We start from the raw sequence: 20,998 nt of genomic DNA on the forward strand, positions 1-20,998 counted from the left end.
TAGCAGAGACGTTTACCATGATGTATGCAGCGGTAAAAAGTTTTTAATAAATAATTTTGTAGCAGAACATACAGATTAACTGGCGATAAACCTAAATGAAGGTATTTTCAGCTCACAGTGACCAGGTATTCTGTTTTCATTTACAGAAAATTCGGCAAAATTTGTAACTGTTTACACAGCACGCTGGAAACTATTACTTTAAAAATGTCGTTGAAACGCCCCACTATTTCAAACTCTAAACTGCTAGTCAGAATGCTGGCAAATGGTGAATGGTTCTGCACATTTGGTCAACCAGTAACCGCCGCATCTATGTATCACAGAATTAATTAGCGCACGTGGATAGGCTTACTGTACTGTGAATACATTTACAAACGTAAAACTTCGTATCAGATTAGTGTTCTTAGACCTTTTTACCTCATGGCGAAGCTGTAGACCTCATAAATTATGATGGTGCTTCTTGCGAGCAAATCGGGCGCAATTGTTTTTGGCATGACGGTATTTTATGAACTACTTGAAAGTTTTTGTTCATTAGCATAACAGTTGCGGATATTTCTCATTTTGTGAGGGGTGCGCGAAATTACCTTAGACAAAAGAAAAAAGAAAAAAATGACAAATGAAATATACGTTTTATATATTTTTAATTTGTACCCAACCTTATGTGATGCATCGTGTAAGAAACACTAATTCTATCAATGAATATGCTGTTGCTGAAAGGCATATCTTCGTATAATAGCAACAACCTCAGGTCCATACAGTCCTTTCAATTTAATGAATGTGCTGTTGCTGCCAGGCACTGAAACTATTGTTTTGGAGTCAAACTAATTGAAACACAACGTGCTTCAACAGACTGGTCAATCGATAGGCGTAGTATCAGATTACCACGTTGTATAGCGCGGGACATCTTTTTATCTGCTGTATAAAGTACGTTACATCTGTGCTCGCGCAGCTACGGCCCGCGCTAAATAAAATAAACATAAAAAATATTGGTTTCCAACTGAAGGTAAATTCGGCCGGTAATAAAACGGTAATTTTTCGCCAGCCGAACAGACAAATTTGTAGGCTTCAAACCGGGTTTAAAGCTCATTTGGGCCTTAAAGCTGAACAGTAGATAGAGTTCACTTAAGATAGAGTGCCACTGTTTTCAAATAATTAATTCTTTTGGACAAATAAGTTTAATAGGACTGGAATTAAGTAATTTTGTCAAATACCTTGAATTAAAATTAAAATTTTGTTCAACAAATTTAGGTAAAAGGCTGATTCAGAGCAGAGGTCACCAAACTACATTTTAATAATCTTATTTGAACATAGTAATGACGTAAATTGGTATCGCATCGTTCGCGATACTTTTTTTAAATATCGTGTAACGGGTATCGAGATACAAAGGTATCGGACATACGAGTAAAGGCTGTTACAATTTCAAGTATAAATAAAATGGCAAGAAGAGATGTTTTGATTGATTGCTGTAACGCACAAACAATTTTGAACTTGAACAACATTAATGTTAAAATGTTGTTTTTAACAAACTTTAAAACTGAATTCCGTCTAGGATTGTTTAAAGTTTTACTTCAGTCCTAAAAATTTTACTTTTATTCCATTATGTAAAGCGACTTTAAAATAGATAAAGCTCTATTTTCGTTTGGTTTGAGAAAATAACGGTTTTGAGAAATTCTGTTCCGGTTACTTACATTTCTTAAAACATTGCTGCTTACGTCAATTTTTTAAACTGTATATTAATTATTTATTCTGTTTTAGCAAAACCTTTACCGTAACAAAAACAGTAAAATGCCGATTAAAAGTAATCTTCCTGATGTGGAAACTGCCAAAGGGACCTTGGCCAAAAGCGCAATGGAAGCGATGGAAAAGTTTGGCAATATGGTTGCCTTAATAGATTCAGTCACTGATAAGAAAGTCACGTTTCAACAACTCAGAGAAGAGTCAATTCAGGTCGCACTTAAACTGCGTTCAATTGGAGTTCGAAAGGGAGATGTTGTTGGAATCGTGCTTAAGTTTAATAGCGAAAGCGTTCCGTTGCTTATAGGCCTTGCGCTTTGCAAAGCGACCATTGCGTCTTGCAACATTTTTAACGATAAAACAACCCTGTCGAAGCAGTTGGAACAAGTAGAGGCAGCTTTCTGTCTTGTAGATGAATCGGTGCCACCTGATGTCACGAAAAATATAAAAACTGTTTTAAATGTGAGGGAAATCAATGCGTTAAAGGTCATGGATGAAGATACAAGCGCGCTCTTTGAATATAGCGATGTTGATATCATGCAAGATCCACTGTTTCTGTTCTTTACAAGCGGTTCGACTGGAGCCCCCAAAATTGTTGAGGTGACCAATTTTGGGATGTTGTCGGTTATCAGTGCAACTAGATCCATGACACAGCAGTTACCCGGAGATGTGTGCTTAACTGTATGTGCCCCAATGCATATTTTCGCAGTCCTATCAACCTTTACTTATGCCTTAGGCGGCATTCAGCATGTCATCACAGCCAGCCTTTCACCTGACCACTTCAATCAGTTTATTTCCAAGTACAGCGTCAACTCAATATTCATGAGCAACGCTAGCTCCTTCGTGAAAATACTCAAGGAGGCAGAGAGGCCGAGCAACGGTTCCTTGCAGTTTATCATCACCACGGGCGCCAAGTTTCCGCCTGACGCCATTCGGAAGGCTCGCGAGAAATTTGGAGTCCATGTCGGGAGTGCGCTTGGTTCAACAGAAGGAAACTGGATGGCGAATGGAAGATCACCTTCAACTCCTGTGGAGAGTGCCGGTTACCTTCTTCCAAGTGTCCAGATGAAAGTGATCGATGTGATCTCCGGCGACGTGTTAGGCGCCAACCAAAATGGCGAGCTGTGCGTTAAAAGTCCATACGTTATGAAAGGTTATTACAAACAGCCCGCGTTAACGGCTAAAGTTATAGACGCCGATGGGTGGCTGCACACTGGGGACTTTGGTCACTACGACGAGAAAGGATTTGTTTACGTTGTGGACAGGATAAAGGACATTATAAAGGCAAACGGCAACACGGCTATATACCCAACTGAGCTCGAAGCAGTCCTGCTTTCCCATCCAGGGGTTGTTGAAGCTGCTGTGGTGAAAGTCGATCACCCAACCTTCATCGAAGCACCCAAAGCTTTTGTTGTGAGGTCGGACCAGGATTTGACCGACAGTGACCTTTTGTCGTTTTACAATAGTCGGGTCGCAGAATTTAAACAGCTTCATGGGGGATTGGAGTTTATTGACGAAATTCCAAAAACTGGAATTGGTAAACCTTTGAAGAGGGTTTTGGTGAAATGAAGAGGAACAACTTTGAAATACTAAAATATTTTAAATTAAGATTTATTCAATTTGTTGCATTTTTGTAAAACGACTAATTCGATGAATTAATCAGTTTAATTTTTTTTTAGCGTAACCCAATCCTTGGTTAACTATTAGCTTTTATTATGCCCTTTTTTGCGTTCAATTTTGATAAATTTGCCACAAGGCTGTGTTAAGCGTTTATTTTATTATTCTGAATAACCATATAATTAAATAACTAATGAACAAGCGTTTCTCGTACGACATGGAGTATGTGATTTGTTATAGGTGCCCGTACATTATCATCCGCCACATAAAAGAGACTCCGCATGAGTAAAAATTAAAGAAAATTCGTTTACTTTTAGGAAAGTGCAACAAGAAATTGCTCAATTGATCCAAGCAGAAATGAATTTTATGCTCGTATTAATGGATGATGAGGATAAAGACAATATATTTAGTCTTGCTTAGTAATGGTCGGTCGTGGAGTTAGCACTAATGCTCCGCACCTTTTGTTCACTTAATGCTCCGCACCCTTTTCACTTAATGCTCCGCACCTTTTTTGGGGTAAACTATATGTCATCTAAAAGTAGTCGGCGGCATGCCCACAAAAATTAACTTTCGACGCATGGCAGCATATTATACAAAATATGTTTAAAAAAAAGCTTTAAATCTTAAGTAAAGCTCATACATTTTCATCTGGATCATGGGGACCGTGTTACAAAAAAAATTTAGGACAAAACATTGTGTGGTATGAAAAGGTGTAAATAGTTTTGCATTTTGACATTTTGTAATAAGCAGCTAATACAAGGTTTTATAATCTTTGCAAATTTACAACGGGTTATGTAACCTTGTCCCGCCTGATGCGACACGCATAAGGAACAGAATGTATTACACATCAGCTGTGGGTTAAACACTTCTTTGCTGCCAGTGAACAAGGATTTGTCATGTATAACAGCGTCAGACAGTGGTAAAGTAAGGAAATAAACGGGTTAGCAATCCTGATGCATATGGCATACATATTTAACATGTTATACCTTGCACCGACCAGCTTATACTGCCAACAGGTTTAAGAAGCGGCTTACATCAAGTTCGTTCAGTGAATTCATTTGTTGATACTTTCAGCTGAAGCTTTATTTCAACAACCAGATACTATGCCGATTAAAAGTTTTCTTTCCGATATAAATCTCTCGCGAGAGACCTTAGCAAAAAAAACAATGGAGGCCATGGAAAGGTTTGGCGATAAGGTTGCCTTAATAGATCCGGTCACTGACAAAAAAGTTACATTTCAACAACTCAGAGAAGAGTCAATTCAAGTCGCACTTAAACTGCGTTCAATTGGAGTTCGAAAGGGAGATGTGGTTGGAATCATTCTGAACTTTAATAGCGTGAGCATTCCTTTGGTTATTGGCCTCGTGCTTTGCAAAGCAACTATTGCGTCTTGTAATATCCACAATGACATATCAACCCTAGCCATGCAACTGGATCAAGTAGAAGCGAAATTCTGTTTTGTGGACGAATCGGTATCAGCTGATATCACAAAAAATGTAAGAACTGTCATGACAATTAATAAGATAGATGCTATCAAAATTTTAGACGAAGATACAACCACGCTGTTTGACACTGGCGATGTTGATGTTATGCAAGATCCTTTGTTTCTGTTCTTTACAAGCGGGTCGACCGGAGTCCCCAAGATAGTTGAGATGACCAACTTTGGAATGGTGTCTATTTCAGGCTCAACCCAGCCACTACCAGGGGATGTACGGATCACTGTATGCTCCCCTATGCACCTTTTCGGTGTTGTATCTACTTTTGTGTACGCTATTAATGGTGTACAGCACGTAATCACGGCAAGCCTTTCACCTGTGGAATTCAATCAGTTTATTTCCAAATATGGCGTGAACGTGATCGCTATAAGCAATGGTAGTGCAGTGCTGAAAATATTCAGGGAATCTGTAGCACCGTCCAATGGTACTTTGCAGTATATCATTACCACAGGCGCCAGTGTTTCAGCTGACATTATTCAAAGTGCTCGTCGGAAGTTTGGTGTTCACATTAACAGTGCCTGGGGTTCGACAGAAGCAAGTGGGATAACAGATGCTAGTCTTCCATCAACTCCAGCCAGCAGTGTAGGGTATCTTCTTCCAAACATCGAATTAAAAGTCATAGATGTTGTTTCCGAAAAAGAATTAGGTTCAAACGAGAACGGCGAATTGTGTGTAAGAAGTCCCTACGTTATGAAAGGGTATTATAAACAGCCTCTAGAAACGGCTAAAGTTATAGACGAAGATGGCTGGGTTCACACCGGAGATTTTGGACACTACGATGAGAAAGGATTCATCTACATTGTGGACAGAATAAAGGACATTATAAAGGCAAACGGCACCATTGCAGTATTTCCAGCAGAACTAGAAGCAGTCCTACTTTCCCATCCAGGGGTTGTTGAAGCTGCTGTGGTTAAGGTCGATCACCCAACCTACATGGAAGCACCCAAAGCTTTTGTTGTAAAGTCGGACCATGATTTGACCGAAGGTGACCTTCTGTTATTTTACAATAGTCGTGTCGCCGAGTTTAAACAGCTTCATGGAGGATTGGAGTTTATTAATGAAATTCCCAAAATTAGTATTGGAAAGCCGTTCAAACGAGCCTTGCTAGAAAAGTAGTTCATGTTTGGACCCCGTCGTGACGCTTTAATGTTAAATCTCACAAAATACACTTTTGAATTTTTGCTAACATGATAAAAGAGTAGCTATTTAACATTTACTGTATAATTTATTACAGCAACTTTATAAATTTATGGCAACTTCTTGTTTTTATTTTATCGACCAATTTATATTTGTCACGTTTCGTCTTTATATGTGTAACGACTTGTAAACCTTCGTGCCTTTCAAAATACATACGTTACCATATTTTAAAAATAGTGTTAAACGTGGCCTTCTCAGGAACTTATTAACCTACATTATTCATTTGGAAATCTTGAATTTGTTTTTCGTTCTTGTGACAAAAAAAATAATATATAGTTTTTTTTATTTCATTCAGGACAAAAATAAAATTTAATTCGACAAATTTATTTTTGACTTAAACGTGTTGTTCTTCTAAATGCAACAAATATTCAACGTTTTGTGCAAACATGTTCCTGGTTGTTTGATTACGTCAAACGGTGCTTTAAGGGTCTGGATTCTGTAGAGTGCAAGAATAACCTAACAACGAAACACCACACTTTAAGAAATATACTGGAAAACAACTATAATAGGTCGATAACGTGTGTTGAAGTGCCAACTATATGACTTTTCTTGTTTCAAAAGAGAACAGCTGCTTTATGGTAACATTGTGAGAAGCAGGGCTTTGGAGCCGGAGCCGGAGCATGGAGCCGGAGCCCCGGAGCCGTGCATTTTAAACGGAGCCGGAGCTGGAGCCGGAGCTCTACGTAAAATTCAAATGGAGCTGGAGCCAGTTGTTTAAAAAATAGCTCCGGCTCCGATGTATTTCATAAGATGCTATGCTATTACTAATAGCTGAAGTCACATAGTTTAACAGCAATCCTTAACAAAATTAAGAATTGTTGCCTTTTTTGACGCCACCTTTTCTAACTAACCATTGTGGTGTTTTTTTTTGTTTTTTTTATTGTGGTATTTTGTTTGCGATTATTTTGAAACGCTAGATATTGTAAATTTAGCGTTCATCCTTTAACTACATTTTTGACGTAATGCAACCGGAGGTGGAGCCGGAGCAGTGGTATTATTAAGCTTCGGAGCTGGAGCTAACCTATAATAAAAGAGAGCTCCCGAGCTGGATCCGGAGCAATTTAACATTTACGCCTGCTCCAAAGCCCTGGTGAAAAGACAACTTGCTTCGAGCTATGCTTAACACCACGTCGACTTAAAATTGCCTAGTCATACCAAAAGGTCATAGTGTAACGCAAGTACTTGGATATTGGCAATCTGTACGCGCAAAAGTTAATGGTTAACTGGATATCGTTGGTCTGTATAGAAAAGGCGACCACTGTTTTCTAAATTTATAGAAAAATTTTACGTTTATCTTCCTACTTAAATATTTGTTATATTGATCGTTCAATTTCCTAGTTTTGTTCAAGATGTTCAGGTTTTAAAACAGTTTGTAAAGTTTTTAAAAAACAGCTTCCGTGAAACGTTTTAACAAATTTGTTGGATTCTTTTTATGTATGCTGAGATTTTTTGTAAAGCTACACTTTGCTAGGACTCACATTGATAGTTATTAAAGACGACAATTCGTAAGCGCTTTTTAGGCAGTCCACCTAAGAAACCGTGGAATTTAAGCTATTTCAATGTTTGGATGGCAGACCAAGAGCGATATCCAGCCTTTATTAGTAAAGCATTTTTATTACAATGTGTCCTATGTAATTTTAATATTTTGTATGATGTGAAATGTTGACTGAGAATGGCCTCGTACACTATTATTTACATTCGATTTCATTTAAATCGCGAAATATTTTTAAAAAGAATGAGAATGGTAAATGTATGAGTGCTAATTTATATGCCTTTTAGGTTATTATTTATGCAAACTGTAAAAATTACTTAAATGTCGTTCAAACCAAAGAGTTTCAATTAAAATTCTTTATTTTTGACTAAGAGAATAAAAAGCCGTTGAACAAAGTAGTATTTTTGGTGAAATCCGAATTAGATTAGAATTAGAATTAGCCGCATTTTGCTATACTTCATTGAATAAGAAAACTAGAATTACATATCTGTCCGAATCTGAGTTGTGTGTTACCTGCGTAAAATACATAAAACAATTTGCTAGCCCTGGATAGATTCTTGAACAACCCTAGTCAAACTCATAGTGCACATTTACTAAACGGGTCCTTAAATCAAACATCCACGTGATAATTAGTTGGTTGCAGTGCACGTCCAAATTAAAAGTGTGTAATAACGCTGACCCTCGTGTTCTCAAATGCAGAAATAGAGCAAAAGATAAGTTGTCATCAAATAAAAAAAAGCTAAAATGCAAACAGACTAATTAAATTTTGTCGAAAAAAAATCATGTCGATTACAGATTCATAGTGTACCCAGTTGTAAAATATTTGGTGAAAATTAAATCATACGTAATGCCTTTGCGTCTAAACAATTAGGGTTTTCTTTATCACGTTGCACAGAAAAAATCGAATAACTTATGGAAAACTTCTTTGGTAATTCATTCCTCGCAGACGGATAAACGTTGGAAACCAAACAGGTTAACTCTGGGGTGTCCAACTCAAACATGCCGGCGTGCCAATTTTTATCTTATAACTTCTTACCGTTCAAAGTTTCGTAACCGAAATATTCTTTTTAATCATAAAAGCGCTTATTTTACCAAAAATAAGAACGTTTATTTAAACTTGAAAAAAAAACAGTCTAGTAGAAATGCGCATCAATACATCTAAGTGTCTCTCGGTGAGCTTACTTTTGTATCTTCACACCAAGCTATATAATAGTATGTGAATGCTAGCCTCCACACAGTATAATGTTACTATATCAAAAGTCATTGTTGGTTGTCGTGATTGCCGCGATTGTTTTATATTGTGAACAAACAACGGTATATTGTGAACAAACAACGGTATATTGTGAACAAACAAATTGGTTGTATAACAAACTTAGTATTTTCTGACAATTGGCTGAATAACAAATTGAGCTTTTTTGGAAATTGGCTAAATAACAATTTGTGTTTTTTTGAAGGGCTCGCGTGGCTTTTTTTATTAGGTCGCGTGCCGCTTGTTGGACACCCCTGGGTTAAGGAAACTATACAACAAGTTTAGAAAGTCCACCAGTTTCGTTGCACTCTTAACAAACATTTAATTTTTAATATTGACTTGGTCTACCGTTATGTTATTTCTGCGACAAATATATTTAAAGAATGTTAGGTTGCTGTTTGTAAAGTTTGTTTGTAGAAATGAACAAAACGGATAACGCGATAAATACCGCGCTTGTGTGATTGCGTAAAATCAACTTGGCATTTGTTTGGTGCTAAAATATGAATTCAATTCAAAACGACGAATATGTTTGTAAATGTTTGTAGGAATTGAAGAAATGTCAGAAATCTTTTCAAATGAAACATGGATCAATTTATTAATAAAAAACAATAATGATTAAAAAGTTTATTTTAAAACAATTTAACTTTATCGTTCTATATACTTTGCAACCTGGCTTGTTGGTCTTCTTAAGATGTATATTTAACGAGTGGACAACATTTTTAATGGTTAATCCAAATGTTTCGTTGTACTTTTAGAAAATGTTTTAATTTAAAAAAATCGCTTGAAAATAAAACATTTTTACAATGGTCAAATTGAGCCGTAAGATATCGAAAATAATGGGGTGTGGCATGATAAGTGTTGGAAAACCAAAGCAGCTGCCTATACACAGGGTTTAGATTACCTTAACCCTGGCTTAAGCCGCGCTTTGCTAAAATCACTGCAATGAAACAGAATTGCGCTGCAGCCTCGCCGTTATGAGGTAACGAGCAATAATGCAAGTCTAGTCATACTACAGCAGGGGCTCTTAAACTTTTTTAACTGCAGACCACTAAAAAATAGTTTATAGTTTGCTTCGCGTTGACCAGTGTAGTAATATTGGAGATGACAACTCAAATTTATGTCACAATACAAATAGACTTAAAAAAATAAAAAATCCGCTGTTTCCCAATGGAGTCTAAATATACATTCAGTGCAAAAACGTTTTTTTATTTTTAATTCAATACTTTTCTTTTCCTTACTGTTCAAATATACATTAATATTTCAATTAGGCCTTCCAGTAAAATTAGTTCACGTACCCCAAGGTGCACATATATGGACCCCCCTTAAAGAACCCCTTGTACTATAGGTTAAAAGTTCAACAGAAGGATGGAAAGAGTTCGCATTCTGACCGCGCCAAAGTTAATGGTTAACTGGACAGCGGTTGGACTGCAAGCAACGAAGCTGCCGCGTGCGTCGAACGAGCGTATTTACAGTGAGCATAGTTTGTTTCGCTAAAGTTCAATAAAAGGTCAGATATTTGTAAAACACTCACGGAGTGCATTTGACGGACAGCAAGATTTCCAGCCGCGATTTAGTTTCGACAGCAGTGCTTTACATTTGAAAGGGCAGGAATTTGAAAAGTAAAAATGCCGATTAAAAGTTTGCAACCTGATGTCGAACTTCCGCGTGAAACATTGGCAAAAAGTGCAATACAAGCAATGGAAAACTTCGGCAACATGGTTGCCCTCATAGATCCAGTCACTGATAAGAAAGTAACGTTCCAACAATTGAGAGATGAATCAATACAAGTCGCACTTAAGCTGCGTTCAATTGGAGTTCGAAAGGGAGATGTGGTTGGAATCGTGGTCAAGTTTAACAGCGAAAGCGTTCCGTTGCTTATAGGCCTTACGCTTTGCAAAGCGACCATTGCGTCTTGCATTATCTTCAACGATAAAACAACCCTGTCGAAGCAGTTGAAACAAGTAGAAGCATCATTTTGTATTGTGGATAAATCAGTTTCCCTAGAGGTCACGGAAAATATAAGAACCGTAAGGACAATTGACGAATTAAATACCATCGAAATTTTGGACAAAGATACAACCACGCTGTTCGACACGAGTGATGTTGATGTCATGCTAGATCCTCTATTTCTCTTCTTTACAAGCGGGTCGACTGGAATCCCTAAAATAGTAGAGGTTACTAACTTTGGAATGATGGCCATTACAGTCGGAACCAAGCAACCAAAAGGAGAAGTGTGGGTTACTTTATGTGGCCCTATGCACCTGTTCGCTGTGGTGTCCACCTTCGTCTATGTTACAAGTGGTGTGCAGCACCTAATCGCACCAAACCTTACACCGGAGAACTTTAATCTGTTCATTTCAAAGTACAACGTTAACTCGATCGCTATCAGCAACGGTAACGCCCTGTTAAAAATCTTTAACGAATCGAAAGCGCCGTCCAATGGATCTTTGCAATTTATTATTACCACAGGCGCCAGCGTTCCAGCTGCTATTCTGCAAAAGGCACGTCAGAAGTTTGGCGTTCCCATTAACAGCGGTTGGGGTTCGACGGAAGCAAACGGAGTAACAGATGTTAAGCATCATGCGACTCCACCAGAAAGCGTTGGTCAGCTTCTTCCTAATGTAGAGATGAAAGTCATGGACGTCATTACTGGGAAGGAATTGGGTTCAAACGCTAACGGCGAGTTGCTGGTTAGAAGTCCTTATATGATGAAAGGTTATTATAAACAGCCTCTAGAAACGGCCAAGGTTATAGACGAAGATGGTTGGGTTCACACTGGAGACTTTGGTCACTACGATGATGAAGGTTTCATCTACATTGTGGACAGAATAAAGGACATTATAAAGGCAAATGGCAACACCGCAGTTTTTCCAACTGAACTAGAAGCAGTCCTGCTTTCCCATCCAGGGGTTGTTGAAGCTGCTGTGGTTAGGGTAGATCACCCAACCTACATCGAAGCACCCAAAGCTTTTGTTGTGAAGTCGGACCAGGATTTGACGGAAGGTGACCTTTTGACATTTTACAATAGTCGGGTCGCTGAGTTCAAGCAGCTGTTCGGCGGATTGAAGTTTATAGATAAAATTCCAAAAACTGGCCTCAATAAGCCTTTGAAGCGGGCTTTGGTTTAGTACTTCTACTAATATAATACCAATTTGTATTTTTACAGGTATACGCTTAATTGTTAAACATTTGATGCAGGGTATTGTTGTGTTTCGGTAACAATAGTTGATATATGTTGAGAGTAATAACGCTATTGTACAAAAATGTTAAAATTTTTAATCTAGTATATCAATTCGTTTCCCTATCACAATCTTGTATTGTCTAAATTATCTCTGCTTCTAATCGTTATATTTTATAATGCAGTTTGTTTCAATGCTTCCAAATTTAAAATATAATACGAACGGTTCCAATTTTGATATATTTTATAAATGGAAGGTTCGCTTTAAATAAAAATTGTTTTTTTTTAAATAACCATTGAAAAAGTTTTATTTAGAATTACTTTTCAGCCTCTTTAAACGGCAAATTAAAAAAAAAAATTTTCGATTTTTAGAAATTTCGTAATCAATTACCGCATATATAAATGATAAAATTCTACGTTGGTTAGTGTATAAAAAGGTCAGATGCGCAACTCCCAATGCCGATCGTTTGTCGGTTATATGTGAATGTTTTCTGCGCACTTTTGGCTGTTTGCTAAAGCCTGCTACATGATATATTTACATATGTTCTAAAACCTCTCTTTGTGCTGTTTCATACAGCAGGATGTGTAAGCAAGAATAAAATAATTTTTCAAAGTTAAAAAAAGTGTTGCTTGACAGACCCAAGAAACATTACTTATTTTAAAAAAACACCTGATATCAATGAATTCCAATTGCATTCAGAATGGCTTTTAATTGGTTAGAACCCGCACCAGATGTTTCCTTACCTATTTTGTATTTTAAATCTTAACGGAGCCCAAGTAGTCAAAGCCGAACTTAACTAATTAATTACTTGATGCTAGTTTGATCCTTAAACAAGACCATAGATTCATCAGGTCGTGCTGGCTATCACAAATAAATCAAATTAGTGGCAATGTTGAAAGCAACAAATGTGTGCATTATTAGACGAGGTATTTAATGTTTAAAATAAGGGTGGTTTTAAACGTTAAATAGAGGGTTTGCGGGACTCGCACTAAATTCTTCATGTTAAATAACATTGTATTTTTCTTGTTAAGCAAAAGCTTGTTTTAATTTTAACTTTATGAAGCTATTTTGGTGTAAATTGAACCAGACGATTTTACGAGTAATATAGGACTGGAACAGAAAGTTCAAACTTGCACCAAATCTCAACCAAAAAACAAAATTTAGAAACGAATAGTCAAACAGCTTTTTATGGTAAAAAACATTCGTCTAGTGGCCAGTTTTTTTGTAGCAAGTCCAAAAAGGCACGTTCTCTTGCCAGAGTAACGGCGTGTTCAATATGTTTGGCAACATAGTGTAAGCAAACGAAGCTATTAGGAGTCACAATGATTTCAGCAAACAATATTAGGAGCGCCACCTAGAGGGTAATAAACTAAATAATTTACCCACAAGATGTCGCTATCACACAGGTTAGAAATTCTTATATCTCGATCCAGTTTACATGACTCTCATGTTCGAAACTAGTGTTGACAATGATTTCTTGAATTGCTTACTGTTATGTGCGCGGTTCGCTATAAACCGTTCTAAGTATGCAAAGACATTTCCGACGCTTTCTGTGTTTGTTTTTATGATCAAGTCTATAATACACTCTGTACATCTGTGCTTTAAATTCTACAAAACTCTCAGCTCATGAAGTTAAGTGGGCTGGCCTTTACCCAACCTGTCGCTTCTCGATAGATGCTATTATTTATTTTCGTCCGTCTTTTTATTTGTAGTTTAAGTGTAATGAAAAAAATAAAAATAAATATCATTTACATAATACTTATCACACAAGGGTCTTTCATCGTACCGTGATCGCGAAGGCCCGTTGGCCAAAGGCGAGGCCTTGTCACGGCTTGGCTGACTCTTGTGGTGACCCTAAATGCGGGTAACTCGTTCGGAGAGATCCGTATATAGTGTTCCAAAGTATAGGGATACTTTAACGTTTGAAATGCACTTGTTTCGAATCAACGCGATAACTGTACAACTGCATATTTTACCAAATGCCGACGTTATAAACTCCGGACAACGCCTGCTTATCTTTGGCGCACGAACGCTGACTATACATTTTCACGCACTTTTTCAATACGGTTACGCCCGGTTTTACGCAAGTTTTACGATTGGAAAAGCAAACAGCTGTAAAAGTTTCGCGCAGTTAAAAATCGTCCGATATAACTCCAATGCTAAAGAAATGGCGTTTATCGAAACTTTGTCTGTTGGTCTTTTTAGATTCAGCATTCCAAGAGATAGAGCGTTCCATTAATTATGGTGATCGCAAAAAGGATTTGGAAATTTTTAATGGCAATTTGTAGCAAGATATCACGGACACAAATGTTTTTTCGACGGCAGTCACTGTTCAGCAAACAAATATTGAAGCAGACGATTTTTGTTAGGGAAAAAGTGAGGTGTCCGTTTTCCCCGCTTTCCCCTACATATACCTGCTGGATATGTGCGATTGTGATATTTTGATCAATTCTAGAGTAGGTAGTATACGAAATAGAATTTTAACGTTAATAAAGTTTAAAAAGAAATAAGAGTAAAACGAGGCTAAGTATTTTTTTATCAGGAACAAAACCACTCAATGAAACCGTTTAAGCAGACTTGGGCAATAGATTTATTTTAGCCTTTTAAAGTTAGGTTAGAATTGAAATTAGAGCATTTTAGTTTTTCCGAATTAGATTAGAGTTAGAATTAGATTGTTTTGATTTTTCTCGAATTAGATTAGAATTAGAGTTACTAATTTCCTAAAAATTCACATTTGAATTAGAATTAATTTTAAGAAGAACATAAATGGTAAATATGTTTGTGCTAATTTTGATGCTATTTGTGCTTTTCGGACTGTACAAATTACATCCAAGTTCTTTTTGTAACTGAGAGACTAATAATGCGGTTGGACGAAGTAGAATTTTTGGTAAAATCCGAATTAGATTAGAATTATAATTAGAGCACATTCACAACTTAGATTAGAATTAGAATTAGACGCATTTTACTTAATTCAATGAATTAGAAAACTAGAATTATCTAGTTGTCCAAGTCTGGTTTTAAGGGCATGATTCTCTATATTTTCCATAAATGATTGACGCAGATCTCTTGGTGATGGTTGTTCAAAACTCGGCGTGTTTAAACTTGGCTGTTTTACGACACGTGACATAACGTGACGTCACGCCAATAGCGCAACTAAAGGGCGCATTATTTATGGGCTCAGATTAACTTCGCAGTGTAGAGGTGGGGCCTCATAGAAAAGCTGTACAGTGTTGATTTGAGAACTAGCGATTTTCCTTTGTGTGCCGCAAATATAAACTCACAAGTCAAACAAACAAATGTTTTTCTGGTAATACTTTGTTCCAGCTATATATCGTGAAAAAAAGTGTACGTAAAAAAACGTTGTCAACATATATGTTGGGTATACCCATAGGGTAGGCCTAGATTATTGAGAAAAAATAATATTTTGTTGCTTATCAGGCTCATCGAGTATTAAACAGCTAGAATTTTGCGATTGGCCGTTCCCAACGTTCCGAACTTGATAAGTGTGTCACGTTCGACCTTGAGTCATCTTACAGGATTCTGGGGAGTCTAAATAATAAGTTGTACGTTTTTTTATCAACGAAGTTTGATGGTAAATATGCTGTTGCTACCAGGCATAGTATACTAAAAATAAGTTCTTCTGTTATATATTTATTTATTTAATGTTTCGGCTAACTATTCAGAAAGTCTTCATCAGGGAATGACACACATGGGCAACAAGACGCAGAGTAAAATGACACAAACAGGAAAAACTATCTTCCAAACCTTTTTAACTTCTAAACGATTGTTCTATGATCCTACAGCGGAAAATATTGGTTCGAAAAATACTTCGTTTACAAAGGCTAATATTTCAAAAGTGTAACAGACTGAGGAAGACTCATCGACCAAAGTCCATGTTTTGAGTGCGGATTGTGTAAAAACAAAGCTGAAATTGGTAGAGTACGACGTGCACGTCAACCTTATCAAGGCAAATAGCAACCGGGATCCCTTTTCGCCCCTTATGATCTCCCCTAGTTTGCCAAGACGCTAAACAAGGCGCATGTCAAGTACTTCCAATAAATGCACGATACGGGGCAATAGCATCCAGCTCTCAAGTGTAGACAAACACCCGATGACGACTGGCTTTTCTGCTGTGCCGACCTGTTGGTTAATCATATATAAGCCAAATCCGTGTTTGCTCGCAATGACACTTTTCTTTGTTTATCGCCCGGGCCAGTTTGTTTCAACGCGCCGGGGCAACACATAGCGCGCGTCTACGCAGCCTTCGTGGGTTAAGGCAGTCTGGAGATTTCCATTTGGAAGAGGCAGGTGTAGTTTGTTTTTCGTTTGAGATTATATCGGTGTTTTGGATTTGGCTGTACAAATGATAGTCCGGTGCTAAGGGAGCGCGTTTACAGAAAAAATTGTTCAAGATAATAATTTCAAAGGATAAAATGAGATTTGAAGCTATTTGTAATATCCCTTCAATATATTTTCTAGACTTTCCTGTCTTAGTCAAGGTCAGTCATTAATCATTTAAAAATAGAATAGCAAAATCTATTTGAATAAGAGACTGATGATGCTTTTTTTGTGGCCGAATATATTTTTCTTTTAAATGACTGGAACTTATTAATGACTGACTTCGACTAAGACAGGAAAGTCTAAAGAACATCTGCTCTCATTTGAAGTCATTGTCGTCTTTTGCGTGTAAGGGCAAGGAGATATCTTCATATTTTATTCATTCGGTTTGTCCCTTCAAAATAGTTAAATTTGTATATTGTTTATAAATGGGATTTACATGGGTCAGCAAAATACCGTTGCGTACATCAAAGTTTGCCGATCTTCAGTAAAAGCTACTAAAAAAAAGACTTTATTTTTAACAATTTCAAAAGTTCAAGATTTTAAATCATTTTTAAATATAAGATATACTTTGAGATACCGTAAAAAGAGATTCTTTCTAAAAACCTATTGCACAAGTAATTTAGATAATCGAATGGTAAAGCGAACCTGAAGTGTTCACATAACATAAACATCTTACCCAGCGACAACTACAATTTTGCAAAATGTATAGCCACTGAATCAAGAATTTTCAAAATTGCCAGACTATAGCCTGTATGTTTTTGGGCAGTATCTTCGTGCACTTTGTTTCAACGTGCTCTCCAATGGGGGCGTGTCTTTTCCAGAAGTAATTAGTCCAGTATTTGGGGAAACGCAATAATTTACCGCCAGGCCACTTTGATCGTCAAGATTGCGACGTCATCGGCCACAAAGCCCAGTTAATTTCGCTCGTTATGAAAAGTACACAGGAATATCGATCTAGTGACGCACACCAGAAGTCTATTAAATGTTTGGCCAGCCTACGTTTAGTTCCTTAATGTAAGGGAGCAATTACAATGTTGGTGTTTTTATGGTATGAAAAAATCGATGCCTGACGTCGGTTAGCTGATTGCTGGTTGATTAAGTGTGCAATGTGTTCAAACCGATCTAGTTTGAGCGTTTCGTGCACAAGGTTATACAAAACAACGATTGCTTTTGACAGAGGAACTTCGCGATTTTAAACTTTCGAAGATAGACAAGCTACGAATAGTGTCAAGCGTATAACTTTAAAATTAAGAGGTGTGGACCGCAAAGGGTCCTAATTAGGTAAGTATCATTTAAGGTTCGTAGAGCGAAATTCTACATATATACAGGGACATTAGTAACTCAAAAGATAAATAAAACAAGTGGACATGCAATTGTAGAGGATAGCGGAGAAGGAATGTTTAAGGAATGTTTTTCAGCATTGAATAATAAAACTTAATCGACAATCCGTGTCAATTCGTTTTGCAAGATAAAAAATTAATGTTAAATTCCTTTCGGCCGATTAGGTGGTCGAAACGTTGGTACTTTAACAAAATTTTGCCGGAAGGACAATTTTACAATTAAAACAATGACTGGCAGCAACAGCATATTCAAAACTTACCAATGTTTACATATTTTTTTTAAATTATAGGTTACGTTATACGTCTAGCTAAATTGATTCTCCTCTGATTACATGAGATACTCTTCCGACAAAACAAAATCCTGCATCTCAATAATCGAGGCAACATGCCAGCAACGACAACAGCTGCAGCCTACTTGGTTGCTCTGCTGGTGGCGCTTACCTGCCAGTGGCAAGCTGGCAACTGCCAGATGTCGACTGACAAGTGCCCAGACCGTATTCTTATAAACTCAACGCATCGCTTTCACGTGTGGATTCTGGTGCCCGAAGACAACCAGTACAAGTTCTCAAGGGCCAAAGTGCGTCCGGCCGTGGACCGAGCCTTCGTGGACGCCACGGCGCAACTGGCGAAGTACGACGTCAACCTCACACAGTTCTTGAACGTAGGTAGCCCGCTGACATAGGGTATAGTTTGTGAAGCTAATGCTGAATGCCTTGGTCGCCTGCAGCATGCAACTGTTTTAACGTAGGTAGTCCGCTGACTAGAAATGCCTGATAATAACGGATCGGAGCCAATACCCGATGCCTAGCGGTAGTACCCGTCATGTTAGCGGTAGTACCCGTCAAACCGGTTCCGGTTCGGATAATATGAGTTGTTGAACGTAAAATTAAGTCAACAAATGTACGGAATAATATTATAGTTAATATTATAGTATTGTAACTTGTATTAAATAAAAAATCGTGGCGTTTCAAAAAAACAAACAGCTTAATATAGAAATGTCTGAAGTATAAAAAGCAACGTTTATTTACCAAATATTATTTTTTTCATAAAAATTCGAATATGGCATAAATCGACTCTGTGAAATACAAGTTGTGACGTCATGCTGGAGTGAACCGCCTATTTAACATTTTCGGGTCCGGTTAAGAAAATTCAGGTTCTGTTAGAATACTCAATTTAGTTCCGGTTCGGCTCCTTAAAACGTTTTTAATACACATTTTTTCATTGTGTTCGTTCAACCTGGGTTAAGATTTGTTCGAAACGTTCACAAAACGCTACGCAATTTCGTAAAAACTAAAAAAGTATAACGGATAAACAGATATTAAATACGTGTTTGGATTGCAAAAATATTGTTGACGCCCAAATGTTGGTAATCGTCGACCAAATTGACTAAACTTTTGAAACTTTGAGCCTTTAAAAACAATGAACGTCCAATAGTGTTTCCTAATATTTTTTGGCCAAAAACCGGTTGATAAATTTCGGTTCAAATTTGGTTTGACTTTCTTTATTTCACATAACAGCCGCCCACCTACGAAGATACGAAGTGCGACCCTGACTACGTGCCCGTGGTGGTGTCCGACATCCACGACGAGGCACTGATCGAGGAAAACTGCACGAGCGCGAACAGCACTACACAGGAGGTTGACGTCTTTATCGGGGTAACGTGCGATTTCGCATCTGGCCGGGTCGCCACCCTGGCCAGCCACTGGAAATGGCCGGTCATTCTGCCGGGAGCGAGGTATGTTGTGGTGGTGGTGGATTTTAACCTCGCCCTTTTTAAAGCGAATAAATTGTTTGTTGGTAGCGTTTCTTTTCTTTCGTTGGCCCTGCTAAAAAACAATGGACTTTATTTCACATGTTTTTTAACTTATTTTTTTGCTATTTTCAACATCTTCCTTTTCAGTATTGTAAATAAGTCATTTTTAAATCCAAGTCAAGACATTTATAAATAACTTAAGTCCCAGTCAAGTCATAATTGGAGCAAATTAAGTCAAGTCCTTGCCATAAAAATTGTGCACGTTACACTACTAAAATTGGAAAATTTGTTTGATTACGAGCAATAACATTTTATTTAGCCTAAATATACCAATGGAACGTTTCAACAAAGGGATAATGTTTTTTGCTGTTAAATAGGGATCTTATGTGTGTAAAATTACCATTTGAAAACCTCGAATTACCACTTTAATCATTCATATTTATACTCAAAAAACGGCGAGGTGTTCGATTTGAAAGAAAAATGCCACCTGGGTTAAAGTATTGTTATAAGATTCTTTTTATTTCGAAATTGCGCTGCTTGTCTTGAGGGTTTAAACGAAATTTGAAATTGTACAGTTACAACTTTAACAAAATCGAACATCGCCAGGTAAATGATTTTCATAGGTGGAAACCCCTATTAAGCTGCGAGAACAAATAGCGGGATTTGAACTAGGGACCGCGGAAGTTTCGCTAATTGGTTTTGCGTCAACGCTGTTCAAGGGTTCTTGGGGCGATACGTACCATGGGCGTTAATTGCTCACAATATTCGGCTAACAATATTTCGACATGCAAGGTGCACCTATAGGCCCTTGAACGAAAAATTAAAGTTGTTAGATAGGATTTACGACACTCGATAAATTCGCCTTTGTAAATGTGCAACGTGACATTCACACCGCTATATTTAACATGCATGGTTTGTCGCCTTACTACAGCATATAGTTTCTTGTCGCCAATATTTTTCGCTTTCGTACGTTGTTGGTGTCAAAACAAATTGTTGGCTTAACTCGCAGGTTTTCGAAAAATGTTTAACTTTTCTTTTAAAAAACTTCTACTGGTGAAACAAAGGCATAGTTTTTTAGAAAGAAAATCAACGTTCAATAAGCATTTTTCCAAATAAAAAAACACGTTATTTCATTCTCGGCCAAGAAAAATAGGGCTGCCCTGAAACTGGCATTCAAATTCTTTCAAAATGACAACCGACAAAGATTTTATGAAAACTTTTTCTGAGACAAATCAGCTGAGATCGTTAAGTTTGCGAAGAGTTTTCGAGATTTAAACCTGCCGAGCAAAAGTTATCGCGTACGTATTCCACGCAGACACAAACAGTCATCTGTAACATTTTTGCAAACAGGTCATTACTTATATCGATTTAAAACTATTTTTTCGATCAAATAGAAACTGCGCAAGAGAACTCTTGGAGGTGATGTAAAGTGATCACAGCTTCAGTTGCAAAAATTGCGCGATTAATATCAAATCAAAAACTTCACATCTACAAATACATTCCTGTAAATCAAACTATCTCAAAATGTTTTTTGAATTGCATGTAACAAAACTGCTTCGTTCGTAACCGAACGCTTGCCGTGAATTTTTAAATCGCGTTAACT

The 20,998-nt window shown here is 37.3% G+C and overlaps 4 protein-coding genes across 4 annotated transcripts in view; all 4 read left to right on the plus strand.

Moving 5' to 3' along the window:
- Nucleotides 1-1,782: 1,782 nt before the first annotated feature.
- Nucleotides 1,783-3,628, plus strand: LOC146170318 (uncharacterized). Its single transcript, XM_083388220.1, has one exon. The coding sequence runs from the start codon at nucleotides 1,783-1,785 to the stop codon at nucleotides 3,298-3,300; it is 1,518 nt and encodes a 505-aa protein (XP_083244346.1). The 3' UTR covers nucleotides 3,301-3,628.
- Nucleotides 3,629-4,514: 886 nt separating this feature from the next.
- On the plus strand, nucleotides 4,515-5,960 carry LOC146170319 (putative 4-coumarate--CoA ligase 3). Its single transcript, XM_083388231.1, has one exon. The coding sequence runs from the start codon at nucleotides 4,515-4,517 to the stop codon at nucleotides 5,958-5,960; it is 1,446 nt and encodes a 481-aa protein (XP_083244357.1).
- A 4,447-nt stretch (nucleotides 5,961-10,407) lies between these two features.
- On the plus strand, nucleotides 10,408-11,910 carry LOC146170320 (uncharacterized). The gene has a single exon (XM_083388242.1). The coding sequence runs from the start codon at nucleotides 10,408-10,410 to the stop codon at nucleotides 11,908-11,910; it is 1,503 nt and encodes a 500-aa protein (XP_083244368.1).
- A 6,117-nt stretch (nucleotides 11,911-18,027) lies between these two features.
- The window catches only part of LOC146170321 (atrial natriuretic peptide receptor 1-like), a 29,038-nt gene continuing 26,067 nt past the window's right edge, over nucleotides 18,028-20,998 (plus strand). Inside the window, 2 exon segments of the mRNA XM_083388253.1 lie at nucleotides 18,028-18,303; nucleotides 19,160-19,377. Coding sequence (XP_083244379.1) covers nucleotides 18,028-18,303; nucleotides 19,160-19,377 — 494 coding nt within the window.

The sequence above is a fragment of the Ascidiella aspersa genome, chromosome 1, assembly GCF_963924565.1.
Source record: "Ascidiella aspersa chromosome 1, kaAscAspe10.2, whole genome shotgun sequence".
Classification (NCBI taxonomy): Eukaryota; Metazoa; Chordata; class Ascidiacea; order Phlebobranchia; family Ascidiidae; genus Ascidiella; species Ascidiella aspersa.

What these genes read in the sequence shown, in the direction of transcription:
- LOC146170318 (XM_083388220.1), top strand. Translation starts at nt 1,783, where the DNA reads ATGCCGATTAAAAGTAATCTTCCTGATGTGGAAACTGCCAAAGGGACC.
- LOC146170319 (XM_083388231.1), top strand. Translation starts at nt 4,515, where the DNA reads ATGGAGGCCATGGAAAGGTTTGGCGATAAGGTTGCCTTAATAGATCCG.
- LOC146170320 (XM_083388242.1), top strand. Translation starts at nt 10,408, where the DNA reads ATGCCGATTAAAAGTTTGCAACCTGATGTCGAACTTCCGCGTGAAACA.